The sequence below is a fragment of the Amblyomma mixtum genome, chromosome 5 (assembly GCF_055824585.1).
Source record: "Amblyomma mixtum isolate Tamu chromosome 5, ASM5582458v1, whole genome shotgun sequence".
In the NCBI taxonomy this organism is placed as follows: Eukaryota; Metazoa; Arthropoda; class Arachnida; order Ixodida; family Ixodidae; genus Amblyomma; species Amblyomma mixtum.
Window position 1 is genome coordinate 13,795,657 of NC_143016.1, and position 18,993 is coordinate 13,814,649.

Genomic DNA, 18,993 nt, shown 5'->3' on the forward strand with positions numbered 1-18,993 from the left:
AATGAGCCAGCGGTTGAGGTAAGAAAAATTTTGAAAGTCTTTACGATAAAACCGCACAATACTGTATATTTCAGAAACACCTGTTGCAAGTCTTCCTCTTTGTCAAATATGCCCTTTGGGTGTCTTTTAGAAAAGCAGCATTGTGCGACTACAGTCGTGTATACAAGACACAAGTGGTAAAATACAGGTTTTTATTTTCATTTAATGTACAAAAATGCAAGCATATTATTTGGTTTACACTGGTGTACAAACTGCAAACAGGCTGTACCTTTGCACTAGATTTGTGTGTAATTATGTTTCCAGTTTGGTGATCTATAAACTTCATAAGCTGATCCAGTTCTCAATGCCACACTTCTTGATGCAAAGCTGCAGCACCTAAGGCTTGTGCCTTCTTTTTCCTCATCTTAGACGCTTTGTGGTCGTTATTTCAGACTTGCATAATTTGAACTTTTGTTTGATTTGAACATAAGATTTGGTCCTGTTGCATTCAAGTATATTAAAAGGCTCTCCATACTTCTTCAGCCTGTGATGCCAACTCCAAAACAGACTCCATGGTCCCCATTTTGAAGTGAATGTCAGTGTAGCCTGTCCTCCAGGTTCTGCACAACAGAGACTGTCTTGATGCACCGCAGTTTCCTTGTGAAATCGGCTGGTGATCATAATGCCTGTATTTCATTTTTTTTTCGCCTTTTCTAGCATATAAAAACTACATGTTCAGTGGGAGTAGCATCTTTGTCGTTAGAATCTGGTAAACTCTCATTACAGGCCAACTTCAGTTTGTCTTCAGATTCCCTATGAAGGGCCATTGAGGATGAATGAAGTTGGTTTGTATCAGTAGATTACCACGTTCTAATGACAGAGAGGCTACTTTCAATGGACATGCAGCCAGGAAATGAAATATGGGCATTGCCATCACTAGTTGATTTTGCAATCAAACAGCGATGTCGTCGTAACGTTGTTATTTTTTTCTTTTGCGGACCTCTGAGGCTACGCTATGCTGACATTCACTTCCATACGCTGACCACAGTATTTTTTTAATTACTGATGTCACTAATTTGAACCTAGTGGCAGGAAAAATAATACTCCATTTTAAATCCAATTTTCTCAGCAGTAAATGCAACTTGCTGCGAACAAATATCAGCGTTGTCACGAGAAGGCAACATTGATTTTTATGAAGAACAAAAATTGGATGGCATTAACTTGAGTGTTTCCTCAGGGCCATGTTACAACAGTACATGTAATATGTTTAAAAAAGAATTGGGCTGAAAAATTTTTCTGCTGTCGTGACAATTAAGGTGGAAAGTGCAGTGCTTTCGGTAGCTGATGTACTGACTGGTTTTTGAGTGCCTTTTTTTATGTATGCTGCACTTGAGAGGCCCTAAAAGCCTTCATAAAGGTCAAACGTTTTGTGGCTCAGATAAGGCACAGATTTTTGCGAGCTACCGCTCAGCTGTGTGCCATGTGGCTATAATCACTATTACTTTTACTAACCGCTTGCTATCGCCTGTGGCTTGCCAGATACAAGAGAACTTGTCGTGCATGCAGGGCTACTATGGCGTAGATGCACTCTCTGTGAACTGGACAGCGGTGGTGTACATGGTGACCTACGTGCCACTCATCTTCCCAGCTGCCTGGCTGCTTGAGCGACGAGGACTTCGATTTGTTGTTATCCTGGGAGCCTTGGGAACTTGTGCCGGCTCTTGGATTAAGGTCTGGCATTGAATTTGGTGGTACAGATTGTGATCACAGTGCTTTTTAGCGCAATAGTGTTATGGGTCTCATTCAGTGGAAAGCCCTGCATTGCCATTGTGACAAAAAAAATCCGGATTGGTTGAGAGGTCTGCGACATCACAGCCACATTACCTTGCGTGGGTAATTCAAACACGCTACACCGATTGCCCAGTACAACATTGATGACATCGCTACATAATTCCTCATTGGTCTGGGTCGTGATGTCATTACACTACCGCAACGTAGTGTCTCTGAAGCAGTTCTGCCAACCTCCAGAGCCGCTTCTCCCTCAATTTGCAACCAAAATTCCCTAGATTTCCCTAGATACGAAAAATAGTGTTCAATAGTGAAAAAAATGTATACTTATGCGTAGTCCAGTAACAAGTTTTATCATGCAGCTACCCTATACCAGACGTTTGTAAGCAAATTAGCTGTAAATTAAAAATGAAGGATGTAAAATGAACTTCTAAATGAAGCTACAAGATAAACCGTAACGCTCTTTGGAAATTACGAATTAAAGGCTGTATATCATATGTGTCTTTTTTTTTCACTGTACGCAAGATATTAGTAAACATGCATCGGCATGTGGAATTCACTGAATTTTTTTCCCTCATGTGTGGGTCTAGACTTCAGCCGAAGGATACCATGTACAAAATGCCTGGAGGTCGCTTGCAGAGTGTATGGAAACTGCGATATAAAATCTGCTTGTTCATTTGCTCTCGTGACCTCAACTCACTTTGTCATGATGGAACTTGAAATTATGGTTTATGATTATGGAGGGTCTAACCTCCCAAAGCGACCCAGGCTATGAGGGATGAAATAGTGAAGGGGTCCGGAAATTTTGACCACCTGGGGTTCTTTAACGTGCACTCACATTGCACAGTACACGGACCTCTAGAATTATGGCTCCATCAAAATTTGATTGGGATCGAAGTTTCGTCTTTTGGATCAGCAGCCGAGCGCCATAACCACTGAGACACCGCAGCGGGTGAACCGTCAATTGTTCCCTCAGTTAGACTAGCTCAGATTTCCAACACAGCGCTCCTTTATCAAAGAAATGGCAACCTTGATTTGTTCTAGTTATCAAAATAAACATGCAGATATGCTTTCTTGAATAGGAATTTCACGTCGTGCAGCGAGCTCCAAACACAGCGTGAGTAAGGGGCGCGCATGTTGAGGGAAGGCGGTGGCGCGCCAGATCACAGCAGCGGGTGCCATTGGCCACGTCAGAGACCATACATGTCCGACTACGTCCGTGTAAAGGCTGGTTCACATGCGTGCAAGCGACTGAAAATTGAGCAGCGCAGCGCTGCGAAAAATTTGTAACTTGTTGGAACATCGCTGCTCTGACTGCTGGAGCCGCCGCAATTGCTATAAACAGCTTTTGCGCTGCAGCAACAAAGCATTTTCACCGCCATGTAAAACAGGCTTTACTCGAGCGCGCGGCAGTGCTGTGCGGGCCTCCGTCAGTTGTAGAGAAAAAACAACGAAAAGCTTGTACTGTCTTCACAATTTGAGGGAGAAAGAATAATTCTCCGAGCGAATGAAATTTCCCTAGATTATACAAAAAATCCCTTTTCCCCTAAATGACGTTCAAATTCCTTAGATCTAGGGGAAAATCCCTATGGTTGGCAGCATTGCTCTGAAGGGACCCATTAGCGCTATCGCATCATACCCTTCAGGTAGAACTTAAACGTCCGCTAAATTTGTCTTAGGAAATGACTGGATCCATACAACCCAGATATGTTGGTGGATCATCACTGTGTGAATAGCAGGATTTTGTGGTAATGAAAAAGAGGAAATGGTTTATTATTACTCCATAACAGTATGCATTTTACCGGATATTTAAGCAAACACTTAAAAAAAAACTAATCATAGAGAGTTCGAAGTAGAGAGAAAATCTTTTCATATTCTAACTGTCAGCCATGGTGGACATCAGCTACTATAAAAATTGTTATCTAAAGATCTAATTAATTAAAAATGACTAATTCATGGGTAATTTGTATTCTATTCTCGGTTATACTCATGCTCTTCAGCCCCTCCCTTCTATTATGCTTCCTGCACTCCTCATGCACTCCGTTTTGGTGTCATGCAGAAAAAATTCCTGGATTTCTTTGCATTGCGGAGCTTTAAGGAACAGCTTTTTCTTTGTGAAAGGTTCGTCCTTTCATTTTTAACATGACAGATTAGATTTTTTAGCCATTTTGTGTTGCTGAGAGAGCCATTACAGGGATACTCCCCAAGTGAGTTCAGGTCGATGATTAGAATACTAAAATTTGGAAGAGAAGAACCACTTTATTTTGAACTCAATTAAGTACCCAGAAATTTGAAAAGTGTGCTCAAGGACTATGTTATTTGCTACAGTAACAGAGAAACTGGAATCTCTCTTTATGAAAACTTTAAAAAGTTTATTTGCAATGCTATCTATAATTTTGCTAGAGCAGGTTTTATTGATTATCATAGGATGTCTATGGCAGAATCTTGCATGCTAGAGCTATGCCAGTGTTTTCCACACCATAATTGACAAGCCAGATATCTACACTTGCAGTAATAATGACCTCTAGATCCGCAAAAGTTGGGATGTGTTATAAAGAGAACTTATCAAAAGAGTAATTGTTCATTAGCATCTACATAAGGAGAGCCGTATGGCTAAGAAAGAAAGCTGTACAGTTTTGTTAGAAATTTCCCAATTAAAAAAAAAAACATTTTGTTCAGCAGCCGTATCTGCCAAGGGCTGGACTCAGCCTGCGCTCAGGTTTGTAGCGCTCAGCACCTTAATTACTACCTTGCTTGACGGAAACCTACTCCACCTTGCAGAATTTTCGTCATCACCTTTCAAAAGGAGAGCTGTTCAGACAAGCAAATTTAAAGCTGCAGGGAAAAACCTGTGTTCAGTTTGGCCAGTGTATTAGCAAGTTTTCATTTCATGCCAGTTAGGCAGCAACAGAATGGTAACTGGCAGCTTCAGTTATCAAACAGTGGGAAAGTGCATCATAATTCTTCAGTTTCTTTTTGTGCTTGCTTCTTGTAGTCATGTGTCAGGAAAATCTAAAAGCTTGAAGAGGTTTGATATTACCAGCTTGATGTTACCAAAAAACCTAGCTGCTGCTTTTGTTTACATCAGCCCCACTGCAAACGTGCAGTTTCTGCTACTGCCGTTAGGTTCTTGTTCCATTCAGTTTTAAAATGGCGCCCTGTTTATAGAGCATTCTTCAGAAATGCTTTAGGTATAGCTCTTGGCACTAGAAAGTACAACTTGGTGGTTTCCTGTGCTAGGGTGCTATAGGCTGCATTCTGAGGCCCGCAACTTCAAGTCCAAGCCAGGCGTGGGCCCACTAAATGATCACTCTGCTGAGCCAGGCAAGCTCTGTGTGAGGCTTGGCTCTGGGCCGGCCCGGTCCTATTCTGGCATCAGCGCAAGAGATGAATTGCTCACTGTGTGCATGTAGACCCGCACTACACCAGAAAATATATGGCCGGCAAAGGCGTTAAAATCACAATAACTCTTGAAGAAATTGGTTTGGTAAACACTAGGGGTGTGTGAATATGGAAATTTTCAAATACGTATTGAATACGAATATGATGAAAAAATGGCATTGATTATCAAGTCGAATATCTGTTCACTATGGAAAAAAAAAATTCTGGAAAAATGTAAACAGGCAAACGGTGATGCCTTCATCTTTTTGAACCCTGTCGCGATGGTTCAGTGGTCACGGTGCTCGGCTGCTGACCCGAAAGACGCGGACTCGATCTCGGCCGCAGCAGCTGAATTTCGATGAGGGCGAAATTCTAGAGGCCCGTGTGCTGTGCGATGTCAGTGCACGTTAAAGAAACCCAGGTGGTCGAAATTTCCGGAGCCCTTCACTACGGCATCCCTCATTGCCTGAGTTGCTTCGGGACGTTAAACACCAATAAACCAAACCTTTATCTTTTTTTTTAAAGGGTGTACAGTTTTGGGAACTGAAGTAATTAACACTGGACTGAAGCACTATATAAAAAAGCATGATGTGCACAGATATGCATACTGTTCAATTGGACAGTATAACGATATGGAACTTGTTATGCAGCCATTCAAAATGAGTAACAAAATTTAATTCATGATTGGTACATAATGAGCAACTAAAGTAACATGATGGCTAGTGAAACCTCATTAATTTGGGTTTCAAATGACCGGAAGAAATGCATGAGTTACCCAAAGATCAATTTATAAAATGACCCGCGCCCCTGAAAAAGAAACTGCCGAAAATATGAAAATGCAGTGAAGCCTTATGAGGAGGCTCTATCAAACAAACAGTGAAAAACCCATGACGAGCATGCCGTTTCAGCAGGTTGGAAGAACAACGCGGACATAAGCGAGAGGAAAGCACATTGGCACAAGCACAGGCACATTGCGCATGAGATCCAAGCCTAGCAGCGTCTGAGAGTGATCAATCCACGTGATAAATATCAATCCACGTGATAAATGGTGGGAAAAAAAAAAAGTGAAGAGGATGACTTTGTACTGTTTTCCTGGCACTTTAAACTCAGTCTTGAGATAATTTGCACAGATACTATGGTTTCGCCATGGCTGTATTTATTTATAGTTGGTGCAATTGTTTTCAGTCACTGGTGAATATTAAAAAAATTCTCAAACACCATTTCTCAAATTGAATATGAACAGAATATCAAACATATTCGTATTCATATTCGAAATTTAGAACATTTGCACACCCCTAGTAAACACAAATAGGAGAGAAGATGAGCTTCGTTCGCCCACTTGGCTTTTGAACAGTGATATCGTCTGCGAGAAGCTCCTAAGTTTTGAAAGTGGTAGTTTGTGGCAGCTCGTCAATCACTGAAAGGTGCATTTAACTTCTCTTGTGTTGTTTAAAGTGGCCAGTTGTGAGCATCCTAAAGCCTGTTTCACATGCCAGCAAAAATGCTAGCGAATCCTGTCGCCGTGGCGGAAAAACCTGTTTTGAGTCGTCACTGCGACGAGCGGTGAGGTTTCAACAAGTTGGAAATTTTCGCTGCGACGCGCCGCTCAATCGCTCAGTCGCTTGCATGTGAACCGGCCTTAAGTTGCTTGGACATTGCACTGTAACTGACGTCCATTAAACTCGACCTACAAATGTCATTTGTAGCTTAACTATCATTCCTCATCAGCAAAGATCTTTCTGGTGAAATTTGAGTGCTAAGATTCTTTAATTTCGGAGTCATTCCAGCCAGCAGGATAAAAAAAATCCAGTATTGTTGTCATTTTTCTCGCGTGAGAAAAACTGCAACTAAATTAGACACCAAACAGAGTAAGTAAATGAACTGAGTAACTTTTTTTTCTCAGCCCACACCATGGCCCTGTTTCATCCGTATCGCTCCTGTAACGTGCCAAGTGTACTTCATACCCAGCAATAATGAATCCAAGGCCTGACACAGGCCCTTTATGTATGGGCCCGAGCCCAGCTTGGACCTGCAACTTCCAGTCAGTGCCTGGCCCAGGCTTGCAGTTTCAAGCTACAATCTGGCTCAGGCCCGGTGAAACAACTTTTTTCCTGGCCCGAGAATTTGGGCGAGCCTGAGCCCATGCAGTGCTCTAGTCTGTGCTGTTAAATGTGACAGAGTTAAGGCATAAAAAATTTAGCCAGTAAACTGTCTTCTTTTTTCCTTCAGAGCGACAGTAAACATATGGTGTACACTTGCAGAACCAGTGTTTTATAGACCTTACTTGGCTTGCTGTTGAGGTACAGATTAGTGGGACATCATCCAGGTAGGCTGTCCACATAGACTAACGACTAAAATGTATGCTTGCCGCCTTAGACATTGTGTTGGGACTATCCTCTAATTTGGTTAAATGAACTCTCTTGCCTGCAGGTACTGAGTGTAGAGCAGGACCGGTTCGTGGTGTGTCTGGTGGGCCAGACAGTGGTAGCAATGTCACAGATCTTCATCCTGAGCATCCCACCACGCCTGGCAGCTGTTTGGTTCAGCGCAGAGGAGGTGTCCCGCGCATGTGCTGTCGGTGTCTTTGGCAACCAGGTATCTTGTTCTTTTCTAAGCACTGAATGCGGCATCATAGCTTTGTTTAGTACATGTGCATTAGAATATTGTACGAAAATGAAACTGCACCAACAACGCCCTATTGTCATCAGCATAACAAAATGGTGGCTTTATATCTCTTGCGTGCCGCAATCGCCTTATCACCTACTGCAGTCGTGGACATGGTACATGGCCAGCATGGTCATGGACACCGATAGGCCTTGCGAGCATCTGAAAAGTCCCATCAGTAAGACTCTGACCTGGACTTGAGCCAGCATGGAAGCATCATTTGTGAAGACTTACTGAGCTCACCACGATGTCGGGTTGAAAAAAAAAAGGTGATCTTGTGTGCGGAGGCAAGTGGAAATCAGGACATCTCGCTTGTATTTGATGTTCCTGAAACTTGTGTGCAGGATTGGTGGAGAGGGAGTGGAGGGATAGGATCCTCCCCAGCAAGTCGATTAGGAAGAGTTTTTTAATGGGCTGGAGAAGGCTGCTGTTCACAGTCTTCCAGCAATCGGATGAAGTGTGCCCCCGGCTGCAGGGCTTTGTGGGATGGATGAAGGATGCATGGTGCTCAATTACGTCTGCAGTTGTTTGTCATCAAGGCCTTCAAGAAGTGTGGAATTTCAAGTTCCACAGGTGGCACTGAGCATGAAATGGTTTGGGCTGTTGAAAATGACAAGGTGGCTTCCATCAACAACAATGAGTGATGGGGATTTTGACAGCCAGATAGGGAAAGGCTACAGATGCAGTGGCATTGTTTACTTCACCACGATGTTAGAGGGGTTGCGATAAAAGGTTGGTTGTTCCATGTGTGAAGAATATTCCTTTCTTTAACGAAGCATGAAAATCTGGTGCGCATTCCAGATGAAGGCATTGCACTGTTACAGCTGAGGGCACATTAGAATCGAGTAAATACAGTGCGTATAGCTGCAAAATGTGCCCTTAGTATCCGACCCTCATATGTTGCCTCTGGCTGATTACAGCTGGGAATTGCACTGGGATTTCTGGTTCCTCCACAAGTGGTAGCTGGAGATCCAAAAAGTTTGGAAGGCCTGGAAGAGATTGGCCAAGGATTGAGCATCCTATGTTATGGGGTGGCCATCACAAGCAGCCTGATGTTCATCGCCATCGTGGTTGGCAAGTCATGTTTTGCAATTCTATTTGTGGTGCTTCTCATTGCTGTCATAGTTGGTAGTGGTGACTTCGCTTGTTGCAGTTTTGGTTGACAGCTTTCTTAATACAATGTGTTCCGTTCAAACTATGCATTTTATTATACATGGCAGTAATTTGCCAATTAAGTAACTCTTTAGCCCATTTGCTTTTGCTGTTCCGTCCGTGAGGGCACAACACAACCTGGGCTCCTGGAAAGGATCAGTATTAGCTCATGCTGAAAATGTTGTCAGTGGCAAATTTTTATTTTATTTGGCTCTCAAGACAATCACAAATCTAGAGCAAATAAGATTTTTCTTAATTGTGAGAAGTCTAGAAGCAATCAGGTGTGTAAAGTGAGAAGTGGCATTTGTCGCACTCCTGACAGCCTTCATCTTAAGAAGGGAAGCATTATCTAGGTCATCCTAGTTCTCGCTTCCCTTCTTAAGATGAATAATGTGCAACTTGCCCAATTCACTTCTTGACAGCTTTCAGTGTTTTTGCCCTGAGCTTTGTACACTAAAAACATTTGCACAATGGTTTCTGGTATGGAAAAATTTTAATGTGCAAGTCTCTGGATGCATTTTGGATGGAGCTACAGCTGGTTTCACGTCCTTTTGTATCAGTACAACATAGCCTCGTCATCAATCTTTTCAACAATATAAACTTCCCTCTCGATGTAGTAAATTCTTTTTCACTTGCGTTCGGATGAAGTATGTAGTGGTTGTAAACAGCCAGTACATCATATCGAAGAATATTTCCTTGCAAGCTTTCGGCTTTCCAGCTGGCATTCAAGCTAAGTCTGAAGCACCAGGCTTGAAGTTCGAGTTCTAATCGTCACTTTGCAGATGAAATTGCACACACTGCTTTCAGTATCTAAAAGCATAGGATCTTTGTAGTCTGTATCTAACTCACTGCCTAAAAACAGCTCGTTCATTGCTCCGCCAATGATACTTCGGTCCTTCCAAAAAACCAGGATCATGCTCAAAAGAAGTGTGTGAGAAAAAAAATCTTTTTTTCCTGCTTATTATAAGCTTTTGAAACTAGTGGGCAACTAGTGTCATCTGGCATGGAAACCGCTATCCAAACATTAGTAGCCAAGCATGTGATGCTATCTTTTTATGCATATTTAAAGCGATTATTCTAAAAATTCCCTGCTTCGGAAGTAAGTGGGTTAATATAGTGTCTGATAAGGACTAGGATCAGAAAAAAAAAAAGAAAGAACTAGCAAAAAGCATCAGTCAAGTAAGCAGCATGAGGGAATCCATTGGTTGAGCTGTTTTTAGAGTGAGAAGAGGGCATGAAAGAGCAGGCCCAGTGTATTGTTGATAAGAACGGCACCTGGTCCTCTCGAAACTGTGACAGTTAGACATTGTATAGCAGGTGTCTCAAGCTCACATCACTGCACATGCTGGGCTGCACTGATAAGCTTTTGTTCCCCTCAGGGGCCAGTGGTGGAAAGGGGAAAGAAGAAAGATGTTGTGTAAGCAAAAAGTACAGCATAAACAAATATTAACAAAGGCATTTCAAAGAGAAAAAAAGCAAATAAGTGAACTAACACTCTTTGATCAAAGCCTTTTTTTTTTAGTTGCTTTATGTTTCGTGTTGCATTCAAATTTTCTAGGTCCTTGTCATGAAAAGCGGATTGTTGATTTAGGCTAGGACTAGTGGACATTGAGACAATTATGTTTAGCTGTAAGTTATCAGGGGGCAGAAAAGGAGGGAGTGAGTGAGGTTCGCTCAGAACAATGGCTCAAATCCTTGTGGCTTACAGACCGTGTTTTTGAAACCCTTGTTGTACAGCATGAATATTTCCTTCATCAACACAAGGAACTGTTGCTTGCCACATTATGCTAAACATTTGTCACAGATCGTGTGCCTTTTCAGGTTTCCGTGACAAGCCACCACGTCCGCCAAGCAGGGCGCAGGTGTCTCGAGAGCAGTCCGACCCTGCAGGGTACTGGCACTCTATGCGAAACCTGGTTTGCAACGCAAATTACATGCTGCTGTTGATCACCTATGGTTAGTATGCTCGGTGCTATGTGATCGTTCTTTCACTTTCTCATGTGTTGGCTCATTTATGCTCAGTACTGAATAGTGTTAGTTTTCTGTGATATTTTTTGCTTCTTTCTATTAGCAAAATGAAAATGGTGACTTCTGGCAGAATAAAGTTCCCGAGTATTTAGTGGGATATTGTATGGGTTTTTAGTGGTGCCTTGCGATCATTCGAGAAAGGTGATGTAGAGTTTATGTTTTTCTGATGTACAAGTTTTGTGAATATCATTCTCAAACTTAGTTTGCACAAAAGGTCATAAAATTATGACCTGCTTGTGATTTGTGCTTCAGTATTGGTAATGACATTGCATTATTTTGGCACATCTTTGTGTGTTTCTAGATTATTTTTTGTGCTTTTGTTCGTCTGGATCTATATGAACCAAATCCTCTTGTCAAAATGTTTGTCAGCGGACGGAGACTTTCCTTTCGCTACTTGTTCAAGTTTGTGCAAACTGTACTCGGCAACAGCTTTTCTTGGCAATGAACGAAAGCTACTGGGGTGGAGCATCCATAACTGTGATAACACAGTAATCAGCCCTGGCGGGGCGGGGCGGGCAATTTTCTTTGTGATGTGATAGCATTAGAAGGGCCATGAAGGCAAAAACTGTCCACCGGCGTCACTGCAACGGTGTCAGCACCTGTGTGAAGTCTCCACCCGCTAGGTGGTGCTTAGGGGTATTTGCCCTCTGCACCTGCCAGCTGTCAACTGTCTCCCTCCCCCTCTCCACTTTGTAGTAAAGAGGAGGACGACGTGGGACAAAGAAGGACTTAGCAAAATGAAAATGACTTGGACAACTGGAAGCCTGCTTTCAAAATATACAGCTTCGGACAACTGGAAGCCTGCTTTCAAAATATACAGCTTCGGACAACTGGAAGCCTGCTTTCAAAATATACAGCTTCCCGAAGAAATCTCTGTATGCATATATGAGGCTTGCGGTAGCTATTCCTTGCCACTGGGAGAGCAGCCTGGGTCTCACAAGCTCCCACCGATGGCTATGTTTGAAACAGCCACCTGCCAGTGAAATAGTGCATCGCTTAACCGCTGCCCCACAGCGCCAGTAGGGATATGAGGACTCGCTGCAATCTAACAATGTGATACGTTCTGTGTTGCTCCATAGTTAGAATTGGAATGGAATCCGAGCTGGAATAGATTGGCAAGTGAAAGAAGAATGCTATCGAATTTCTTCTGCGTCAACGTAATCGATCGCCCCTAAATTTTTTGTCCTTTTTCGTGCCCATTCTACTATTCTTCACATGGGGATTGACTGACTGGATCACGCCACCCGCTCGCACAGCCTGACTCTATCAGCAGCGGCGTCTGCTCCATCCGGAGGGAACGCTAATGCTAATGCATACTCTGGCACGTCTATCATAATGACAGCCTTATAATTATTTTGAATGTTCCTTTTCAGAAACTTATTGACAAGGTGGTAACAGAATGCCTTATTTTTCACCATGCAGGCATCAACGTGGGCACATTTTATGCCATCTCCACACTGCTGAACCAGGTTGTGTTGAGTTACTACCCAGGCCACGAGGCAACTGCTGGCTGGTTGGGGCTGTCCCTTGTTCTCTCTGGCATGCTTGGGTCAGTCATCTGTGGTGTTGTTCTCGATGAGACGCATCGCTACAAGGAGACCACCCTTGTCGTCTATGTGCTCTCCTTGGCGGGAATGGTCGCTTACACCTTTGTGCTGGGCGTAGGGACACTGTGGCCCTTGTTCGTCGTCACCTGCCTGCTGGGGTGAGTGCTGACTGGCGTACTCATACGCAGTAATCTCCTTACTCCTTTAGCAACTATAACCCGCCGTGGTGGCTCAATGTTTATGGTGCTCTGCTACTGACCCGAAAGACACGGGTTCGATCCCGGCCACGGTGGTCGAATTTCGATGGACGCAAATTGTAGAGGCCCGTGTACTGTGTGATGTCAGTGCACGTTAAAGAACCTTAGGTGGTCGAAAAATATCAGAGCCTTTCACTATGGTGTCCCTCATAGCCTGAATTGCTTTGGGACGTTAAATCCCCATAAACCGTAAAAAACCTTTAGCAGCTATGAGCTTGCTAGCACAAGTTTTGTGTTGTTTATCTGCTGTGGCAGTTTCTTACAACACACCCAAAGCCTTACGTAGCAACTGACAGGGTCATGCTTTTCATCCTTGCCCCTCGGGCAAGGGTGAAAATTTGCCCAAATATTGTGGTTTTGTCACGATTGAATTTATGATAGTAGGCATAGTATACAATCGCTGGCAAATAGTCAGGAATTTAAGAATATTCGTATTAAAAATTCTGAATATTCATGCACCCCTGGAAATTAGTAGTCTTATCATTTTATGGCTGCAAGGTAATTGATTAGAAAGTAGAAGAAAAAAACAGCCACATGCCCCATGGATCTGAATCCACGACCTCTGTATGTCACATGCAGTGCACTACCAACTGAGCTATGGCGGCGGTGAACAATTCTTTTACTTTCGAGGATATTTATATTGTGTGCAACCTAACCTTGAAAGCGCTTACCAGCCCCGCCCATTGTGGCGGCCATAGAGAACGTCCTATGTTACCATGAGTGTTATGCGGAATATGATCAGGCAGTGAAGGGGGCAGCTGAGTAAGAACCTCTTATGTTACCTATGGCAGCAAGACTGCCAGAACCGAAGCCCTTGTTATGCTATTGAGCAGAAAAAGATGGGGGCTGTTTTTTCTTCTGCTTTCAGCTATAAAATGATTACCAGCCACAAAATGGTTGCACTGCTAATTTTCCGTTGATAAAGTCCACAAATTTGAAGGACATAGAAATGTTCCCCTGTGCTTTCCTTTGTTTCAGTGACTGTTGACTTCCTTGATATGCATGTCATAACGAGCCCCTCATTTCATTATGCATATTCGCTTTTATTGTGCTAACCATCCACATCCAAGAGAATGTGGATGGTTTGTTTTGCCAGCCAGTGAAAATTAAGTTATATTGGACTGCTCAGTCTCAGGGATTCGGTAAGCTTCAGTATGTAGGTGAAAGTGCTCAGGGCCATAACTGGCTTGGTGCTAATTGAACAGGCTATGAGGGGGACCTCAAGTCACAAATTCTGTCACAAGGTGAAATACTACTGCTCAGCTTGTGAGCTTAGTTGAGCTCAACAATTTCTTGTGAGAGGTTATGAGTGTTTGCTCTGGCAGTGACTTCTGGCAAGTCAACCTGACAAACCACTTACTATTGGCAAAAATGTTGCATTCCATTTTCTTCACTGTGTGGAATTTGCAGAAATAAGGCGAATGGCGTAAGCTCATTTGTGCTACTATTGTGCTATGCAGCTTCTTCATGACTGGCTACCTCCCACTGGGCTTTGAATTTGCGGCGGAGGTGACATTTCCAGAGCCTGAGGGCACATCTTCAGGCCTGCTCAATGCTTCAGCCCAGGTGTTTGGCATCCTGTTTACCATGGCTGCTGGCCAACTCATTACTACGTACGGTGACCGCACTACCAATTTTGCCCTATCAGGTGCTTTGCTCGTCGGCTCCATACTCACAGGTATGTGCCTTTCGTTCTGCTGAAACACAAATTACAAAAAAACATAACTATATTTTTTTTCTCAGTTATGTGTTCCAAAACACGAGGTGCGTGCAGCCCATACGAGGGTGTGGCCCTTACATGAGATTGCACAGTATTGCGTGTGTGTAGCTTGCAATCCCACTCTTCTCATAAATAAAGCATTCAGACTATCATATTGCAATCACCATCATATTGCATCACCATCAAGGTCACCATCAATGTTATTGTCATTACTGTCATCATCAGCCGAATCAGTTCTCCTCTAGGACAAAAACCACTGTTGCCAAAATAGCCCTGCCTTCCTTGAATTGCAGCCATGCTATTCCGGAGATTTTTCCTTATTTCACCACTCCACCTCATTCTCTCGCTGCACTCTTTTACATCTTTCTTACCTTGGTATACACTATCGCTCTAACTGGCTGCCCTTTATCTGTCTGGTGATAGCATTTTTCTGCTCAAGGTAATTTTCTCATGTTGATTTTATCTCAAACATTGTCCACTAGCACTTTTTCTGATTCACTTTTTCTTCCTCTCTTTCTGTCTCTTAATGGTACAGTTATAACTTTTTCTTTGCTCACTGAGCTATCCTGAGCTTTCTTTTTCTGTTTGTCGAAAAAATTAACACTTGTAGGCAGAGTTCCTGTTTTTCATTGTTAAGATTTCACTATTGTCGAGCCTGTATGAAAACGGAGACACAAATTTTGTCTGCAAAAGCACTTTTCCAGCTGCATTTCTAGCTGGAGTGGATGGAAATGGCATTTACATTTTCATTTATAGCTGGAAAGGAAAGGTTTTCTAGCTGGAGCTAGCTAGAAGTGGAAATTTTCTAGTTGGAACTGAGCAGAAATTTTCCAGCTTGATGCGATTTTCGGTTCCATAATGCAGGTGAAAACAGTGCACATTCCAGCTGTATATATTCCAACCCGGATATATTGAATTGTTATTTATTTCGGAGAGTCAGGATATCCTCTTGAAAATCCCATGGAAAAGTATAGCTCGTTCGCATTCATTGAACTGGCGTTTAGCGGAACATTCAAATGTTTAGCAGTGCATCACGCCCCTGCAAGTGGCGCTTCAAAACGTCGCTGTTTGGTCACTACTGAGATGGAGATAGGTCATGCAGAGATGGGTCGGATGTGCGGCCTTGGGCACCTGCTGGCAGTGATAGCGCTGTGATACCACTTTACGAGGTGAACTTGCGGAGTGCTTGAGAGTGTCCTTCGATCTCTTGTACTCATTTCCGCGCCTCATCTCTGACATATGGTGAAGCCAACCTAACTAAAGCCTAGCGGCTGCCCTAGCCTCTTGTTCTTCACTGCTGAAGGTATTGCTGAAACTATTTGTACCTTAATTTTAATGAAATTATTTTATTTATGGTGAACCGTTAGCATAGTCAGACCTCTTACGATAGGCGGTGGCTAGAAAACATCATCCGTGGCAGTCTCGATGTGAAGCAGGTTAGGCTTAGCGCAACGCCTAGTGAGTGGTGTGCTTGCAGCACATTGCGGCAAGAAGTGTGTCATTAGTGTGGGTGCAATGTATTCTTGCTTGTAGGTCGCAGATTAGTTAATCATTTGCAGTATTTTATATATCAAATTATCGATATGTTGAACTATTTTGCGATCCTCTTTGAATTTCAGTATAACTGGGTTTGAGCAGACGCCGAAAAGGGCTACCATTTTTGTGACAAGGAAGCTATAGTCGGATACAACTTCTCGTCGTCTGCAGTGACCGTAACACACGATTTCTACGTGGCAAAAAGTAGTCTACTGTTAAAGCTTTTCTTGTTAGCTAAACAAAAAGCTAACCAGCAGTTATAAGCTCAAGAATTTTGGTACCTCTGGCTTTATATAATCAAACATGATTGTGTCCACTGTTCTGATTGGCCAGCGGAGTTGTATCCTGCTACAGAAAATTTGAGCTTCTGGTTATAAATATATCTAGAATGAGGAGTTGCTTTTTCTCTGGAAACTGTTCTAAATGAACTTCTCTATGAGCTGCACGAAACAATCTTCTCTGTGAACTACTCTAAAGTCCGAGTTGTTTGGGCTGCTATTTTTAAGCCAATTAGGTAAAGCTGTTAATTTGCTGGTATTCCTGACTTATGTTGTTTTTTTATTTGTTACATCTGTGGCAGAACTGAAAGGGAGGGCTCATATTGTTTTTTGGAATGGAACCTGAGGAGATTAGTATCTTTTTCTTTTTCCCAAGCACAAGAATACCGAAATTTTTTTGTTTTTGAAAGTTAATGTTCGCCCACTTGAATCCTGGGCAGTAAAGATATGGAAGCACTATTGTTCTCTACAGTCTCTTTTTTTTTATCTTTGGAAACCCCGATGATGATTTCCAAGTGGAGTGGTTGTAAGTGGTCTGGCCATCATTTTGAATTATTTCCATGAAAAGCCATGGAAATATACCCAAAGAAATAGCAAATGGGATACTGTTTTTGTCAGACCCATGTTGGGAAATTTAATGACTAGTTTGGGAATATTCATATCAAGTGCTAATCTTGATATTGAAGCGCTATACACTTGCACAGGCATTTCTTCCTTTTGGTCTGTGCCTTGTGTTCAATCCCATATATGTGCTTACTGCAGCGTGTGCTGCTCCGGTAACCTGTGCTGCATTTTTGAGTCTGTGTATTCAGCGCATCGTTTGTTTCTTTTTTTTTTTGCAGCACTAATTCGCTCGGACCTGAGGAGGCGCCATGCTCAGCTTCAGGCCGAACCAGCAGCTGTTGTGTCCACATGACTATTGCATCTTCGTGACCTGAACGATGAGACGGGTCCTACGTATACAAGGAGCCTCCTTCCTCCTAACTTTTCTTAGCTGCAGGATGGTAACCCTGAATCATCCAGTCATCCTACGAGCATACCTTCCACTTCATCCCCAGGCCTATGAACATACATCAGGAGGCTACACTAATTCATCACCACATAAGCATATTGCAGGAAGGGAATGGTGGGTGGGGGGGAGTTAAGGATTAACACATTGCCAGAGCAAAGAACAATGCAACAACAAAATTTATTTTGGAGGCAATGAGACACTGCTCAAAACAGCGCTGGTCCCGTTGGTCTCCTTGTGCTGTCTTTCTTGTTGCACTGTTATTTACTCAGGAAGTAGTCGACTTTCATCATGAGCCATGGCTGCTGCATGGCTGTAGGCATGTGTATTCTTTCTTCGTTGATGTCTGCTGTAGGACTGGTGCGATGGGAGAGAGGCTTCAAGCTTAAAATTGTGCAGTTACTGTTGGTGACATGGTTTGCTGTGACAGTAGTTGTAGCACGCGTTCTAGATCAAGGGTTATTCTATAGGATTCCCTTTAGAATGTAGCGGGATGTGCCTGAGTAAAAAATATTTATATAAGTACATATGTTGTAGCTTATAAAGCATACATAACATACACATGTTATATAAGCCTTACTGTGTTACGGGCAGTGTGTCCTTGCAGGATTTTATGTTTACTGGTATCATTATTAATGAAATTATGCTGCAGGGTATGATGAAGCATTAGGTGCTCTGCAGCTAGTGGGACATTAAGATTGTGTCAACTTGCCCTCCACCAGACTAGCATGCTTATAATTAGCTTTAGTAATTGTTGGTGTTTGTGAACATTTTTTACAATATTTATCTCGTAAAAAGAAGAAGTTGCAGAGCTAAGAACAATGATTACTTCACGTTAAAACTTCGTACAGAGTGACAAGAGGGTGTGACCATATATTCTGCTGTCTGCAGCATACTAGTCTGAGCACCACCCTACAGTCATGTGCATAGCCAAAAGTATTTTCAGGGTATTGCAGAACTGCACTTGTCTTTCATATTTACGACAAAATGTGTTCACGCTGTGCATTCTGCATGATCTCTCCAGTCGTTGCTGCTGACAGGACAGAATGATTAAAAGTTTCCGGTGCTTCCATAACCACGGGCTTTCCCAAAGCGGCTGCTGTCTGAAGTGCTTCCTTTTATTGTGCGGTATGATTCAAAGCTTTGTAATGTTGCCTTTACATAAATGATTGGCGCCGTCTTTTTAACCGTTTGTGCGTCTTGATTTAGTAGTGCATGGGCTGTTGTTACTGCACACTGACTAGAGGGATCGAAAGCTGGTACGAAGTCACTGCATGGTAAGTTCTGCTTTGCTGAAATGCTTGCAGTGAGTGACATATTGCAGCTGCTAACGGCTAAAATGCATCACTGTCGTGTGCTTGCTTGGGGTCTACACGAGATAGTCGCAGCAAAATTTTAACATACCAGTGCTGCTTTCAATGGTTTTGCAATTCTGCATTGTCAGTGGATTGCCATTCTGGTCATGTCATTACAGTAGCCTTCCCCTCCAGGGCCATCTGCATTGGGCATGCTTTTGGTGTGTTCCAATGACACAGACCGAAGTATGGGTTGGCAGAGCCACACCTTGAGTCATGCTTGGTATAGCTGTACGCCTTGAGTCACTTCTTAGGGTGGATTCAGCTGGGAAAACCATCCTTACACATATCCTCCCTCA

The 18,993-nt window shown here is 42.9% G+C and overlaps 1 protein-coding gene across 2 annotated transcripts in view; it reads left to right on the top strand.

The window, feature by feature from the left end:
- The window catches only part of HisT (Histamine transporter), an 89,012-nt gene extending 70,491 nt beyond the window's left edge, over positions 1-18,521 (top strand). For both annotated transcript variants that reach the window (XM_089543354.1, XM_089543353.1), the window contains exons 4-10: positions 1,546-1,710; positions 7,579-7,743; positions 8,733-8,886; positions 10,786-10,920; positions 12,415-12,697; positions 14,257-14,474; positions 17,173-18,521. In XM_089543354.1, coding sequence (XP_089399480.1) covers positions 1,546-1,710; positions 7,579-7,743; positions 8,733-8,886; positions 10,786-10,920; positions 12,415-12,697; positions 14,257-14,474; positions 17,173-17,246 — 1,194 coding nt within the window. In that variant the 3' untranslated portion in view covers positions 17,247-18,521. The remainder of the gene's footprint in view (positions 1-1,545; positions 1,711-7,578; positions 7,744-8,732; positions 8,887-10,785; positions 10,921-12,414; positions 12,698-14,256; positions 14,475-17,172) is intronic.
- Positions 18,522-18,993: the final 472 nt, after the last annotated feature.